We start from the raw sequence: 16,692 nt of genomic DNA on the forward strand, positions 1-16,692 counted from the left end.
GGCATCAACTTTTGATGAAGAAGGCTACAACACCCCCCTGTTAATAATGCTGATGAACAATTGAATGAGTTATTTGATAACCTTATGGAAAATTTGATTGGGAGTGATGATGATAATGCAGAGTATGAAGGGGATGGAGAATCTGAAGAGGGTAATCAAGAGTATGAAGAGGATGATGAGTCTCAAGAAAGTGATCCAAATTTTGAAGAGTATGATGAATCTGAAAATAGTGATCCAGAGTATGAAGAAGATGAGAGACAAATAGAAGATGAAGATCATATGGATGACATAATGGATGTTGACAACAATATATAGGATGTGGATGTGGACATGGGAGATTTCACTCTCAATGTTGAAAGTGATGTGGAAGGTGGGCATGAACCTGAAGATATGGAAGTGATTAACAATGAGGAATTTGAATCTTTGGATGAAGGATCCGACCAAGACAGAGAGAGAAGAGCTCTTATCAAGAATTTGAGAAAAGAAAAAAGGTGCAGTCTTGGGGTAGTACATAAACAATCTTTTTCAGTTGGAGATAAATTTAATAGTAAAAAAGAATTAAAGGAGGCAATTGATCTGCATGCACTAGAATCAAGAAGGAATCTTTTCTTTAAAAAAAATGACAATGTAAGGCTTAGGGCACAGTGTAGAGGTGTTGTACCTGTCACCAATAAAGGCCAAGTGGGTAGTCAAGCTACCACTTCAAAAAGAAAGGGTAAAGAATTAAAGACACAAAAAGTAACATGTGGTTGGTACATTCATGCATCTAGGTCAAATCCTGAATCCGACTGGTTTATAAGGACCTTAAACCAAACTCACACATGTTTGCAAACAAGGAAACTCAGGGCTTGTACTGCTTCTTTAATCAGCAAGAAAATCTTTGATCAAGTTGAGGCGAATCCAGATATACCTTTGAGAGCCATACAAGATCACTTTCAAAAGACCTACCAAGTGGGTGTTAGTATGGACAAGGTGTTCAGGGCAAAGGATAAGGCAAGAAAGCATATAACTGGTGACTACACAAAGCAGTATGAACTGTTGAGGGACTATGTTCTCGAACTTCAAGCCACCAACCCAGACACCACAGTGAAAATAGATGTATGTTCTGAGCCTAACCCTGATTCCCCAACTAGGCAGTTTAGAAGAATTTATGTGTGCTTGGGTCCACTGAAAAAAGGGTTCAAGGCATGCCTTAGGGACTTATTAGGTTTTGATGGTGCCTTCATGAAAGGACCATTCCCTGGGCAAGTCCTTTCAGCAGTTGGTCTTGATCCCAATAATGGAATTTACCCATTAGCATATGGGATTGTTGAGTCTGAAAACACAGAAAGCTGGAAATGGTTTTTAGATAACCTTGGGGATGACTTGGACCTTGGAAGAAACTCAAATTTTACTTTCATAAGTGACAGGCAAAAGGTAAAGTTGGAAGTAGTTTTTATACATTTGGTCATTTAAAGTGTGGTTGTAAGTTAATTCTAATGATTGACAATTAATTTTTGCAGGGTTTACATACTGCAGTTGAGCAAATTTTTCCCAATGCTGAGCATAGATATTGTATCAGACATATTCATGACAATATGAGGAAAAGATGGAGGCAAACAGAGTACAGGGACCACTTATGGAGGTGTGCATCAGCTACCACCATTCCTGAGTTTGAACATTTGATGAAGGAGTTTAGTCAGTATGATAAGGAGGCATGTGAATGGTTGAAGCAAATTCCTCCTAAACATTGGGCAAGGAGTCATTTTTCAGGTAAATCTATATATTCCAATTTGATCCTTATGTCTTTCACTTAGTGAACTGTTTTACTTGTATGTGAATTGTATTAAATGTTTTTTAATGGTAATTTACACACAGGAAGAGCAGTTTCTGATGTGTTGATATCAAACATGTGTGAAGTGTTTAATGGGAAGATAGAGAAAGGAAGGGATAAACCTGTCATTGGATGTTTAGAATTCATAAGGGAGTATCTAATGAAGAGGATATGCAATGTCATGAAGGAAATGAAAAAGGCTAAAGGTCCACTAACACCCACAGCAACAGACATCCTAACTGCAAGAAAAACAGTTGCTTCACAATACATTGCTAGGTGGAATGGGGGAGACAAGTATCAAGTCACAGGAGCTTTGTAGGATCAACATGTGGTTGATGTTAGGAACAAAACATGCACTTGCAGAAAATGGGAATTAATTGGAATTCCATGCAGACATGCAATTGCAACTCTGAATGAGATGAGTAAAGACCCAGAGGCTGACCTTGACATTTACAAATGGGTTCACAAGGTGTATTTTCTAGAGACATGGAAAAAGGCTTATTCTTTTAAGGTGGAGCCAATTAAGGGTAGATCCATGTGGCCCAAAAGTGAATGTCCCACAAAGCTAATCCCTCCTCCACATCGCACTCAGGTAGGAAGGCCTAAGAAAAAGAGAAGACAAAGTGAGGGTGAAAGGTTAAGCAAAAAGCAGAAGGCAAGTCAAGGTGATGGAGTGAATGCTGCACAAGAAGGAGGTTCCCAAAAACCAACAAATGATGGAGTGCAGAAGCTATCAAGGAAGCATATCAGTGTTACTTGTAGCAAATGCAAGAACAAGGGACACAACTCTAGGACCTGTAAAGGGCAAGGTGGGAATCAATCCAAGAAGTAATGTGTCATGCATGCATGGAGTTTTTTGTGATTTTGGTTGGTTATGAAAACTTGGTTGTTATAATTACAATATTTTGTTGAAAATTTTTGGTTGGTTGTTATGAAAACTTGGTTGTTATCTTAGGTATGGTAATGTGTCCCTTTTGGTAATGTTTAGAATCTTTGGTTGTTATGTTTAGAAACTTTGGTTGTTATATTACAAATCTTAATGAAATATGCATTTTGGTTATGTACAATTGGTTCTAAATATATATATTTTGGTAACACATTCATACCATTTCTATTCATATGTTAATTCTTATACATTCATACCATTTTGGTAAAACATTCATTACACTTGCATCATAAAATTGTACATATATCATTATCATCATAAGTCACTACAAACTTGATCACATAAAATTACAAAAAAAATGACCAAAACACCCTTCAGAGTATACCCCTACACAAACCAAATATAAAAGAATACAATCACAAAGAAAAACCAACTTCCAAACATGTACATTTTCAGCTTCAAATTATCATCCTTCAATGCTCTGACATTTGCCACCAAAATGTTGTTCTTGCATATCAGTCCATTGCATTGATCTTGTAGCATGTTCATACCTCTAACCAACTCATTGCACCGTTCCTGCACTGAATTCAAATTTCTTAGCAGACCAGGTATGATGGCTTTAGACCTAGCACACATTGGGGGATCAAGCCACCCAATAAACCCACAAACGGAATCATTCATAGGGCATGCAAAAAATCTCCTTCCTGGATTCAGAGGGGTCCAAGACGTTTTCACCACAGCAAGTTTTCCACAAAAACATAGCACCATTTTTGTTGTAGCAGAGCTCAAGAAGAAGAAGGGTAGAAGAAAAGAGACGTTGGGGAAGAAGATCGCAGGAAGTGGGGGTATTTAAAAGGAATTAATCCAAAAAACCGTTTATGCAAAAATGGTCCCTAACATGAAATGACGAAATTACCCTCACGTGTGAGGCACGTGAGGGGGCTTAACAGTTCCAACTTAACGGGAGTTAAGTCCAGGGACCAAAACCACATAGAAACCACTCCAAAAGGACTATGGTTCCAAAAAACTCGTGGTTTGGACTAAAACCCCAAAATTTTGCATACCACAGGGACCATTTTTGCAATTTACTCTTTTTTTTATTGATTCAATCATATTGGAACACTAATTATTTCCTCTCAAAGCTTATTCTTTAAATTTTGATGTTCACTTTCATACATGAACAGAGGCATCATGACTTGTTGACATTTCATTTCTTCCAAATATTCCATGTTATCATTTTTTTTGTCACTGCATTTGGATATGCTTTTTAAGATACTATATAAATTTCTATAAAGATAATGATTTACATGTAACCAACCTACATAAATGTAACTAGTTCTTGATGTAAAGGTCTAAGAATGGAAAATTTCAATATAGCTTATTTTAGTTCATCTAATTTGTAATGAAATGAACATATAATCTAGTGTTTGTTGCTTAACCAATTATGGATATTCTTAAAATTCATATTTCATCATGGATAAATTTTGTGGGTTATAACAAATTGGATGTTAATCAAATTAGATTTCATTCATATTGGATTCTGAGCCCACTTTATTGTGTCATTCCCATCACTTGATTTTCTTATTTTATTATAGACATTAACAACTACTTCGTTTTCTTCAAGTGACTGTTTAAGAGAAGGTGAAAGGAGATGAGATCAACAAAACCATTACACTTATCAAAAACATTATGGCAGAACAATTACCAGTTGAAAAAATTGAACCAACCTGCATCTTTTTGATGCATGAATTTTGACATAAACTATTTCACCAAAAAGAAAGAAAATCGACCTCAATTCCTCATGTGCAACACCAATTGGTGAAGAAGAAATTTTAAATAAGTGGTAATTAATGCAATTTCTAAACATTGATATCATTATAGGCCAAGAGAATGAAGATAAGTGAAAGAATGGATCTGTCAGGATGGATTAACAACAATATTCTCTTAGAATGTATTATGTTTTACTTAGATTTCAATATTTTTATTTTATTTTTAACAATTCTAAATTTTATTATTTAAAAATAAATATAATTGTTAACCATTAGTAGTCATATTCTTTAAGCATAATGTAATTTATATTTATAGTTGTATTCTTTAAGAATGAATTCAGTTACTAATTCTAAATTATTAAAATTCGTTTCATATAAAATATGTATTCATTAAAAACTAATAATCTTGATAATATATGTTTATATTATTCTGTCTGAATATATAATGTTTTTTTCAAGATAATCAAGAACACATTTTTTTAGAATGTCCGAATTAATAGAATTATTATCTAGAAAAATTAGATTTCTAAAGTTAAGACAATTAATTATTCCTTAAAATCTGTAATTTTTCTTTTTTTAATTTATTTTAATTAATTAAAATACCCTTACAATGAAATTAGATGATATTTTTCAATTATCTTTTAATTCAATAATATTTATTAATCACTTTTCTTAAAATAACTAAAATGATTGGTCCACAATTAATCCTACATACACAATATATATATATATATATATATATATATATATATATATATATATATATATATATATACACACGAATATTGTCTCAAACATATGCTACATCATCATCTCCCACATCTCGAATGTTATCTATAAAGTTCATAACTAGAGTTTCATTTATATAATTAGAATCATCCCTAACATCGCTTAATAACTAATTAATATCATATTCATTATAAAATGCACCGGAATGACCAAATCCAAAGTCATCATCTTCCTAAACCTTATCATCATTTACAAAGGAAATGGTATATTAAAGGAGCTTTCCATAGAATCATGAGATCGTAACTGCTATCTCAAAATTATGAAGCATACATCACTTTTAAATTCGAGTCACTTATGACCCATGAAATATTAGATATACAACCAAATTGGTAACATAGTAAGATATTCGACTTATATGATGTCTTATCAACAGAGCCGACTCGTTGATTTTAAAGACCATGTGCTAAGAAGAAAAATGGGGCCCTAAATACCATTTTTTAATATATAAGGAAAACAAATTTAAGACGATGAATTATGGTTACGGAAAAATTAAAAATAAATAAATTAATTAAAAAGGAACATGTGGAATTTTGTAAAATGTTCAAGAGCTAATTATGAAACTTTTGAAAACTAATTTGTTAAACATATTGGAAGGAGGGGTTGATTATGAAATATATAGCATAAAGAAATGGAAAAATCTGTAACTTGAATTTTAAACATCCAAGTACCTAAAAAAGAATCGAACCTGCGTCTTTGCCAATTAGACTACCCAAACTTTATGCAATATCTTGAATAAATTAATATATATTTAATTATTAAATATATAATTTAATTAAAACTCGGACCCTATTTTTTTCGGAACCCTGGGCACCCCCCCTATATATATATATATATATATATATATATATATATATATATATATATATATACACACACAGACGAATATTGTCTCAAACATATGCTACATCATCATCTCCTACATCTCGAATGTTATCTATAAAATTCATAACTAGAGTTTCATTTATATAATTAGACTCATCCCTAACATCGCTTAATAACTAATTAATATCATATTCATTATAAAATGCACCGGAATGACCAAATCCAAAGTCATCATCCTCCTAAACCTTATCATCATTTACAAAGGAAATGGTATATTAAAGGAGCTTTCCATAGAATCATGAGATCGTAACTGCTATCTCAAAATTATGAAGCATACATCACTTTTAAATTCGAGTCACTTATGACTCATGAAATATTAGATATACAGCCAAATTGGTAACATAGTAAGATATTCGACTTATATGATGTCTTATCAACAGAGCCGACTCGTTGATTTTAAAGACCCTGTGCTAAGAAGAAAAATGGGGCCCTAAATACCATTTTTTAATATATAAGGAAAACAAATTTAAGACGATGAATTATGGATACGGAAAAATTAAAAATAAATAAATTAATTAAAAAGGAACATGTGGAATTTTATAAAATGTTCAAGAGCTAATTATGAAACTTTTGAAAACTAATTTGTTAAACATATTGGAAGGAGGGGTTGATTATGAAATATATAGCATAAAGAAATGGCAAAATCTGTAACTTGAATTTTAAACATCCAAATACCTGAAAAAGAATCGAACCTGCGTCTTTGCCAATTAGACTACCCAAACTTTATGCAATATCTTGAATAAATTAATATATATTTAATTATTAAATATATAATTTAATTAAAACTCGGACCCTATTTTTTCCGAAGCCCTGGGCACCCCCCCCCCCCCCTCCCCCCCCTTAAAACCGGGTCTGCTTGTCAACTCTAAGATGTGCATAAACTAAATCTTTGAATTCTTCATAGCTCTTTTTCTGCCAAACAAATTTGAGTAGTCAAAGTTGATTGATCATCCTTTATGAATCAATTTTCATAACCAATATTACATCTCCACTACAAATTGATAAAAACGGATGGTCTAAAGCTATAATGATAAATATACGAAAAGTAATTATAGAATAAATCATAAAATAAAATAGACCACATAAGTTTTCACATTAAATATATTTAATATTTGTAGACAAGAGTATGTACTTTATATCAAGTGATGATGGAAAGTTTGAAACTGAAGATGCAAACCAATAATACAAATTCGAGGAGAAAAGTATATCATATTGATTCGGCAGTTCATATAGTTATTTTTCTGACTTTGAATAATGTAGCTTTTACTTAACTTTTAATTTTGATTCTTTTGATTCTTTTACTTAACTTTTAATTTTGATTCTTTTGCTGTCTTGAAATGGCAATTCATACATAAACTAGGAAAGTATCACCCCCGCGATGCGGGGTTAGTTGTTGTTACTTATGTGTTTTGATGTTCTCATATATGAATGTTTTTAACCATGTTTCATCTGATATTAGTCAATCGTTCCGATTTTTTTTCTTTTTTTTTTGTAAATTTTTTATGTTATCATATTATCTTTTTCTAGAAAATGAGTATTTTATTAATAAAATGTAATGCATATGAGCATTTATGATTAAATATCATTTTTTGTAAAGTTTTTATAGTTTTTATGAGAATCTTAACATTTTCCATTTTATGACCTAATCATATACAAAACCATAAGATTTATATATAATGATTTAGAAAGGAAAATACATAATTATAATTATCTCATTTCAATAATATTAACCACTTTCCCATCATCAAATGTGCTTCAAGTATAGAAAAGATATTAAACTATAATTTCAATAAAAAGAAGTGAATTTATAATTACAAAGGATAATCAAAAGGAGACACCCAAATGAAAAGGGATCAAATTTGTAGAAGAAATTTGACTTTCAATCAAATGAGAGTAATTACTATAAAAACATTATTTCTGAAGCATAATTAATCAAAATTCAGAATTAAAATCTACAAATTCGACATGGCAAACTAACACTCGAATTAAAACAACATATAACTCTACTCAAGAGTTTATTACGTATGACGACAATATATATATATATATATATATATATATATATATATATATATATATATATATATATATATATATAGCCTTCCACCAATCTATTTGCCATATATAATTCAAAATTGCATAAAGAATTATGTCGTTGGTAAGAGAGAAAGGCTATAAGAGGCTGTCAGGTAAGAACATACACTAATTATAGAAGAATTGCATCATTATATCGGTTATGAAATAATAATAAGACAAAATGAACACATGAAAAAATGTCCTATCTCTCCTTTCTGAATCAAAAGTGAGCTGAAGAGTTGGATGACAAAGGAATGGAAGTATCAGGTTATGATAAATTGAGTTGTCAGTGATACCACATCATTCATTTACCTGATAAAAAAACAGCATAAACTGCATGAGAACAGAGGATTTTTTTTTTCAAATATGTATGTATAAAAGAAACAAAAGCTTGAAGAAAATGTCATTTATCACTGCGGATATTTCAATTCATTTAATATTGTATAAATAAGATTACAAAACAGGTCTTATGCAGAAATATTTTATAGAAATAGTCCATACTTAAGTAAAAAAAAAGGTCCCTATGGAACAAAAACACCATGAATTTTCCCTGGAACTGGCATTTAATCAAACATAGTAAACAAATAAATCGAAAAAATACTAACAATTAAATGGTATACAGTCAACTAGAGAACAATTTATGAGTACTTACATTTTTTTTTGCATGTTAACACTGGGATCTTAGAAAGGATGAAATGGGATTTTGCTACCTGTGGTTGTTATAATATATGTGAAAATGAGAAATCAATAGTGTTTTAGCCTTTAGGTGGTGAATAAATGAAAATAAATAGTAAGCAATAGAGCGATCTATTTTAGGCTTACATTTCTAGAAGCTATATTAGAACTTCAAAAAGCATCGTCCGCATCAAGGGGAGTAAGTTCATAAACACCTTGACTAATGATAGCAGCCATTTTGACTCCAAATCTGGACATTTTTCCAAAAAATAGAAATCAATGAGGTTGTTATAGTATTCAATGCGTTGTGGATTCGTTTTGCCTGTTCCATCTGTTATAACATGAAAATACATGTTCTTTTATTTGCCACTTTCAAAGAAATCAACAGTATACCATATTATCATAGATTCATTAAGGTGGTTAGTAAATTTACTTGTGAATATTCTTCACCGTGATATTCAGAATATATAAACATCATATATCAGAAAAAACTCACTGAGGCATTTTGTCTAACACCTTATATGCACTGAACATCTTTATAAAGAAAATACCATATTACCAAGTAGAAAAATCATTTTGTTTTCATATGATGTTTCTAGATTTAGTCATGGTCATTTCATTCCAAAGTTTTCATGTACAAATCATATTCTTATATAAGTTTTTATATATAATTAAATATTCATTAAAAAAATTACCAACTTTTTCAATCTTCACAATATAAAAAAAGGAAACAAGAAGAAACATATGCTCACCTTATGTGTATTAGTGACAACATAGGATTCGATGAAGAGAAGTGTAATCAAAACTGATCATCTGCACTAAAAATGTAATTTGCTCATGGTAATAACTTAAAAAAATTCAACGTTATGAGTTGTTTCAAGACTCAAACCAATAAAAGACAGTAGTAGTACCTTAAATGGTTGCCAATTTAAAAATAATTGGCATTTCAAGGGAAAACGTCTAATTAGCTCCATTTTTTGTGTGGATGAAAGAAGATAACTACATCAAATAATCCAATACAAGTAAGAGTGAATAATGTTTTAACCATTTTATTCATTCGAAATTTTGTCCAGGTTAAATAGATGTGATATTATAAGAACGATATTATTATGAACGTGATGATATAAAAGTAAAACTCTTCTAGTCTTCATATTACCTCTTACTACCAAAATAATCATTGTACCTAAAAAATATCATACAAATAAGGAATTTATTTGTAAAAGAGGACATACCTTGCCAAATATACAGGCAATTCATAAACAACAAGTAATATGTCCAAGTAATTTACTGATAGATTGCACTTTGGCGACCAAAACTGAAATCCACATGAACGTGGTCAAAATAAATCAATGAAAGCTAAGCAATGTATGATTTTGTTTTTTTTTGTTTAATTTCATGCGAATAAAGATTAATGTATTAATAAACCAAATTTTTACGTACTTGCATTTCTTCTTCTTGCTGCCTAACTGCTTCCTTCTTTAAAGACAAAAGCAAATATTTAATAGTATTTATTAGCACTTATAGTTAATTGTTGGCAATTAAAAATTTGAAACAGTGTTTGTGAGGGTTACATTACATTGAATCGGTGTTATTGTATCTAACAGAAAGGGTGGGTTGTTGAAATCAAAGAGTCTTGTTTTTCCCTGATGCAATGAGGTCTACCCTTCCTATAAAACAATAAGATTGAATTAAAACTTAAGTAAAATAAATAAATTAATAAAAGAATCAATATTAATATTACATTATCAGCAACATTGACATCAACTTTGCATTTGATGAGCAACTTAACCGTTTGCATGAGACTCACTTAAATAGCATAATGAAGTGGAGTAGCACCATCCTATGACAAGGGCATTTTAGTAATTTTGAGAAAAAATAAAAGAAAGGAATAATGACATGGAAAATGGAGTTTGAAGGAGAAGGGTGGTCTCACTCGGCATAAGGAGTTGCAAAAACACATACTCTTTTTTTTTTTATAAAAAAAGTGATATATGAGGTTGTAAGTAGGGATGAGCATAGGCGGGTACCCGCCTCATTTGGCGAAAACCGGAACCGGAACTGGAACCAGTGGTTCCTAGAAAGTTAGAACCGGAACCGGAACCGCTCTAGGCAGTTCTTAAATGTTTGGAACCAGTCCCGGAACCGGCGGTTCCGATTCCGGGAGCGGGTAACCCAGTTACATTAATTTTGTTAACTTTTGTCGATAAAACCGCAATTTAGTTCGATTCAAATCAAGTCAATTCGGACCAAAGACGGACAAAACCGGGCCAATATATATTCTAAATTGGTCTAAGTAACACACACACACACACACACACACACACATATATATATATATATATATATATATATATATATATATATTAACCGGTTCCGGCGGGTACCCAACGGGTAGCGGTTCTGAAAAAACGAGAACTGGAACCGGAACCGCTTAAGGCAGTTCCATAACTTTAGGAACCGGAACTGGAACCGCCTAAGACAGTTCCGGTTCCAAAACCGGCAGTTCAGAGGCGGTTCCGGTTCCAAAAATGGGTACCCGGTTTCGATGCTCATCCCTAGTTGTAAGCATTAGAGAACTCTTTTGGACAAATGTCAACCACTTTTCGTAATTGACTTTGACCCATATCATTTCTAGATAAGTTATTTTAAATTTCAGTAAATTGCTGATTTGGAACCATTATATATAAAAACAATACCTTATCTACAACATCAATCTCAAATCCATTTTGTAAAAGGTTATCCATGAATTTAATCTGCATCTGAATCTCAGAAGCAATGGGGTCAGTAAAATTGAAATACCAAGAATATTAACAATATTAACAGTATATTTGCTTACTAATAAATCATCAAGTTTCAGTCACATTAACAAAGAACATCTTCATATAAGTATGACGTTTGTAAGTTGTAAGGAAGGCTAAGTTGTACCTTATATCATAGTCTAGCTAACCTTCACACATACATTATATCAAACAGTTGGTGTGTGTAAATTGGAAGTAAAAAGAAACACGAAACTAAACTGCAAACAAAGTTGGGCCAAACTGTAACCTTTTCTTGTCATCTCAATGCGAAAAGATGTCAAAAACTTTTTGTCAATTGTATCTGCAACTTTCACCCATGTGAATCTACTGTTACTCCTAATCGAACATCTTCCTGTAATCGCAGTGCTTACCTGTACAAAAATTAAAATCAACAAAATAAGATCGTTGATCTTGAATGAAGAAAGACGAATGAAGTTGTCGATTTAGGAGTTTCGGGAGATGTTGAGAGCTGGAACGCAGGAACAGAGTGGTTTGCCACTTATTTCAATCGGTGGAACAGTTGGAGGCCAAACAACAGAAATTCTAGACACATATACCCACACATAGGAAAGGAAGCGGAGACGGAGGTATAGTCTCTTTCCTCTGGAACCGACTTTCGGCGAGAGAGAAGAAGGTAGGAAGGGGCTATGTATCAAATTGGGAATAAGAAAGACGGTAGTCAATGGCGGTGGAAAATTTTATCAGCCAGTCAATGACGGTGGAGAATTTTATTGGAGGAAAGGAGCGGCAGCGAGTCACAAATGCAAAGAAACAAACATAGTGTCAAAAGTCTAAAAACAGAAATGTTAGGTGGCCAAAATGTTAAAGAGAGCAGGTAAAAATGAAAAACTTTAGTGGAAAATTTTCAAATGGGCAAACTATACTGTACTTAAGGCTCCCGGGAATTAAGTATATATATAATTATTAGACCCGTACATTTTGTAATTTCAATTTTATTCTTTTTTATTTTTAATTTTGTGTTAGTTTTATAGTGTTCTTTTTTAATTTATTATGCAATTTTGTAACATTATAATATATTCAATATCAGGGTCTTGTAATTTCGATTTTATTCTTTTTTATTTTTAATTTTGTGTTAGTTTTATAGTGTTCTTTTTTAATTTATTATGCAATTTTGTAACATTATAATATATTCAATATCAGGGTCGGTCCTAACTTATCTTAGGCCCTGGGCAAACACGAAAGTCTTAGGAGGAATCGATTAGAGGTTAGCCGATGGTTTAGAAGCCCAAGCACACTTACCATTTCAACTAGAGTAATACACGTGCAACACAAATGTTCCTGCTTATATATATTACCTTTAAAGCAATCAAATAATTACAAAAGCTCTTAAGAAGCATCGAACCAGGGTTCATAGTTTATAAGTCGCACGCCTTCAACCATCTGCACTAAACAACTTTTGGTTAATTACGGCTGTAATATTATATTTAATATAACGTTACTAGGTTAATAGGAAGATTTTTAGGCCCTATTTTTTTCGGGGCCCAGTACGATCGAACACTTTGAACTCCCCTAGGGCCGACCCTGTTTGATATTGGTATCAATTTCAAGGTGAATATATAATTTGTTAGAAATAATATATATAAGTTTTAATAAATTACTTTAAATATATAGATTTGTATATGATATGTAATTGGAGTAAAAATAAATTTTAAAAAGTAAAATGTATAAATAAAAATATGACTTAACCTGAGAGAATATAAAGAAATGATGTTCAAGAAAAATGCTAAATCTACCCTAATAAATAAGAATCATTTTGCCACATGTCATGTTCTCCTTCATTTTAACACTTGTCATTTTCTAGATTTTTTTTTGAATTATTTAATATCCACTTGTCATTTTTATAGTTTTTTATATTCAAATTTCACCTATTAAATACCACCTCATATTAATTAATTTTATAAATATATCTCTTTATTCTAATAAAAGAATAGGTTTAATCTCCTATTGACAAGTGTCATACAATTAGAACACCTTATTAATGTTATATATCCATTATCATGCCATTTGTCAACCTATTAATTATTCATTTCAAATTTAAAATTTTTTCACTCTAATTACATTAAACTAATAATTGATTCTTTTATTTAAATTTCAAATTTTAAATTTTGCCATTCTAATTATATTAAATTAATAACATTAGATTGAAAAATAAAATAAATTTAATACATATTATAAGATGATATAACTTCATGTATTTATTTAAATCAACGATTATAATTTTATATAACTAAAAAAATTTCTCTTAAATAATAATTTATTTAAAGTAATTAATTAATAATTTTGACTTTTTATATGAAAGTTTAATTAATTTTATAACCGTGGTTCTCACGGGTTATAAACTAGTTAATTAATATACATAATAACTTTCTATTTTCAAAATCCTCTTTCTATTAATATATTAATTAATGTATATGTATATTAATGGAGATATTACATTCCATTTGTGAATTCATATTAATTAATTTTATTAGTATACATTAATTATGACCAAATTACATAAATAGTTCATGCGGTTTACTAAAAGGTCACAAACTCAATCGTTGCTAATGTTTTTATAAACATGGTCTATATGGCTATCAAAACGTTTTTTAATAAACCCGTGTAATACACGGATTTCACAACTAGTTGCTAATACTATAAATTAGCCTCCTAGTCTTGATAAAAGTTGGCGTGATAACATTGTGCCAACTCTCTTCACTACAAACAAACACACCTATCCAATTTGATCATCTGTATAGACAACGTTCGACAACCTCGGATTAACCAAATTTATACCCTCTCAAACGTTGGATGATGATTCGGCGGTTATCTTTAGATCAATAAATTTGTCAATATACACCACCAAAATCATGGCTGCACCATTTCTTGTTCGTCACTGTTAAAGATCATCACTAGCCCAATAAAACAAATATTATTTAGAAGACTTTAGCTTGTTCTAGAATGCTCTAGAAGATTCTAGAACATTATGGAAGACTATGGAAGACTCTGGAATATACCGGAAGAGTCTAGAATACTCTAGAACGACATGGAAGACCCTGGAAGGATATGGATCATTCTAGAAGACACTGGAGCAACCTAGACCTCTCCAGAACATGGTAGAACGTTCTAGAAACATATGGAAGCATGTAGAGTATGTTAGATAGTTCTAGAGTTATCTAGTATGTAGTAAGTGTATGCTAGTATCTAGAACCTTCCTAAGAGGCCTATAAATAGGTATGGAGCTCATTTGCTCCAAACCATCCAAGAAAGCAAAGTGTGTAGTAGTCTCACAAAGTGTAAGTTCTCCTTAAGTGTCTTAATAAAAGTCTTGTTGTTTCCCATATAAAAGAGTCGTGTTCTACAATCTGGTATCAGAGCAAGGTTTCTTGATAGTGAGAACGAGTGATTCTCGTTGTATCGTGAGTAGTTTGTGACTCTGCAAGTTTAGTATCGAAACTAGCTTGTTTGGTATTACCGAGGTACTGCCAACACGATGGGTGATCTCCAAGTCGTCGGAGGAATCAAGAAACTCAACAACAACAACTACAAAACGTGGGAAACATGTATGAAGTCCTACTTACAAGGACAAGATCTATGGGAGGTCGTTGGTGGAAGCGAAACTACGCCACCAGAGGAAGACGTTAATGGTGCTTTACGTAAATGGAAAATCAAAGCAGGCAAAGCAATGTTTGCCTTGAAGACCACAATCGAAGAAGAGATGTTGGAGCATATTCGGGATGAGAACACCCCGAAAGAAGCTTGGGATACGTTTGTGACGCTTTTCTCAAAGAAGAATGATACGAGACTACAACTTTTGGAGAACGAGCTATTATCAATCTCACAACGTGACATGACGATTGCTCAATATTTCCACAAGGTCAAGTCGATATGTCGGGAGATTACTGAACTAGATCCGCAATCCGTCATTGCAGAAGCTCGAATGAAGAGGATCATTATCCATGGACTGAGGCCGGAATATAGAAGCTTTGTTACTGCTGTACAAGGATGGCCCGCTCAACCATCACTTGTAGAGTTTGAGAATTTGCTGGCTAGCCAAGAAGCTATGGCTAAGCAAATAGGAGGCATCACGCTGAAGAGTGAAGAAGAAGCACTTTACATAAGTAAAAGTCGGAGGAATTTTAAGCCACCTCCTAAAGAAGGATACAAAAATGCTGACAAAGGGAAGAGTCAACCAGGAACCTCACAACCATGGAGATCTCAAAAGACCGACAATAAGAGTTCTCGAGGGAGGAGGTTCGAAGGCAACTGCAACAACTGTGGAAAGTGGGGCCACATGTCCAAGGATTGTTGGTCAAAGAAAAAGTCTATGGAAAGCAATGTAGTAACTTCCAAAAAGGAAATAGAGGATGAATGGGATGCTGAGGCATTATGTGCCATAGAAGAAAATGAGTTGGCACTCATGACAATGATGGGAGAGCGTATCAACTATGAAAATGACTGGATCATTGATTCAGGATGCTCCAATCACATGACTGGCGATCAGAACAAACTACAAGACGTGAAGGAGTACAAAGGGAGTCGCATGGTACTTACAGCCAACAATGCACGACTTCCAATTGCTCAGATTGGAAAAACGACGATCATGCCTGGTAATAAATCTAACATGGTGTCACTACATAATGTGTATCACGTGCCAGGTATGAAGAAGAACTTGTTGTCAGTATCGCAACTAACATCGTCAGGCAACTACGTCTTGTTTGGCCCACAAGATGTGAAGGTCTATCGAGATCTTAAAATATCATAAACGCCAACAATGGAAGGATGAAGAGTGGAGTCCGTTTATGTGCTCTCCGCAGAGTCTGCCTATGTAGATAAGACTCGTAAGAATGAGACAGCAGATCTATGGCATGCACGGCTGGGACATGTTGGTTATCACAAGTTGAAGGTAATAATGGAGAAATCCATGCTCAATGGCTTACCTCAACTTGAAGTTAAAACAGATGTTGTTTGTGCTGGATGTCAGTATGGTAAAGCTCATCAATT

General features: G+C 32.4%; 1 protein-coding gene and 1 long non-coding RNA gene across 2 annotated transcripts; one reads left to right on the top strand and one right to left on the bottom strand.

Moving 5' to 3' along the window:
- Positions 1-377: 377 nt before the first annotated feature.
- Positions 378-2,694, top strand: LOC145057568 (uncharacterized). Its single transcript, XM_079005435.1, has 3 exons — positions 378-1,416; positions 1,503-1,752; positions 1,858-2,694. Exons 1-3 carry the CDS (start codon positions 391-393, stop codon positions 2,130-2,132), a joined length of 1,551 nt encoding a protein of 516 aa, XP_078861561.1. The 5' UTR covers positions 378-390; the 3' UTR covers positions 2,133-2,694.
- A 6,174-nt stretch (positions 2,695-8,868) lies between these two features.
- LOC145056758 (uncharacterized) lies at positions 8,869-9,705 on the bottom strand. The gene is made up of 3 exons (XR_013685914.1): positions 9,643-9,705; positions 9,038-9,221; positions 8,869-8,925 (listed from the first exon to the last, which is right to left on the bottom strand). It is a non-coding gene; the product is annotated as an uncharacterized LOC145056758 (long non-coding RNA).
- Between the last annotated feature and the right edge of the window lie 6,987 nt (positions 9,706-16,692).

Source organism: Lactuca serriola, chromosome 6, assembly GCF_051521515.1.
Source record: "Lactuca serriola cultivar US96UC23 chromosome 6, Lser_US96UC23_V15, whole genome shotgun sequence".
NCBI lineage: Eukaryota > Viridiplantae > Streptophyta > Magnoliopsida > Asterales > Asteraceae > Lactuca > Lactuca serriola.

Bases quoted from the DNA above. Each gene is read 5' to 3' on its own strand.
- LOC145057568 (XM_079005435.1), top strand. From the start codon at position 391: ATGGAAGTGATTAACAATGAGGAATTTGAATCTTTGGATGAAGGATCC. The intron at 1,417-1,502 runs GTAAAGTTGGAA...TAATTTTTGCAG, and splicing joins TCATAAGTGACAGGCAAAAG to GGTTTACATACTGCAGTTGA. The intron at 1,753-1,857 runs GTAAATCTATAT...ATTTACACACAG, and splicing joins GGCAAGGAGTCATTTTTCAG to GAAGAGCAGTTTCTGATGTG.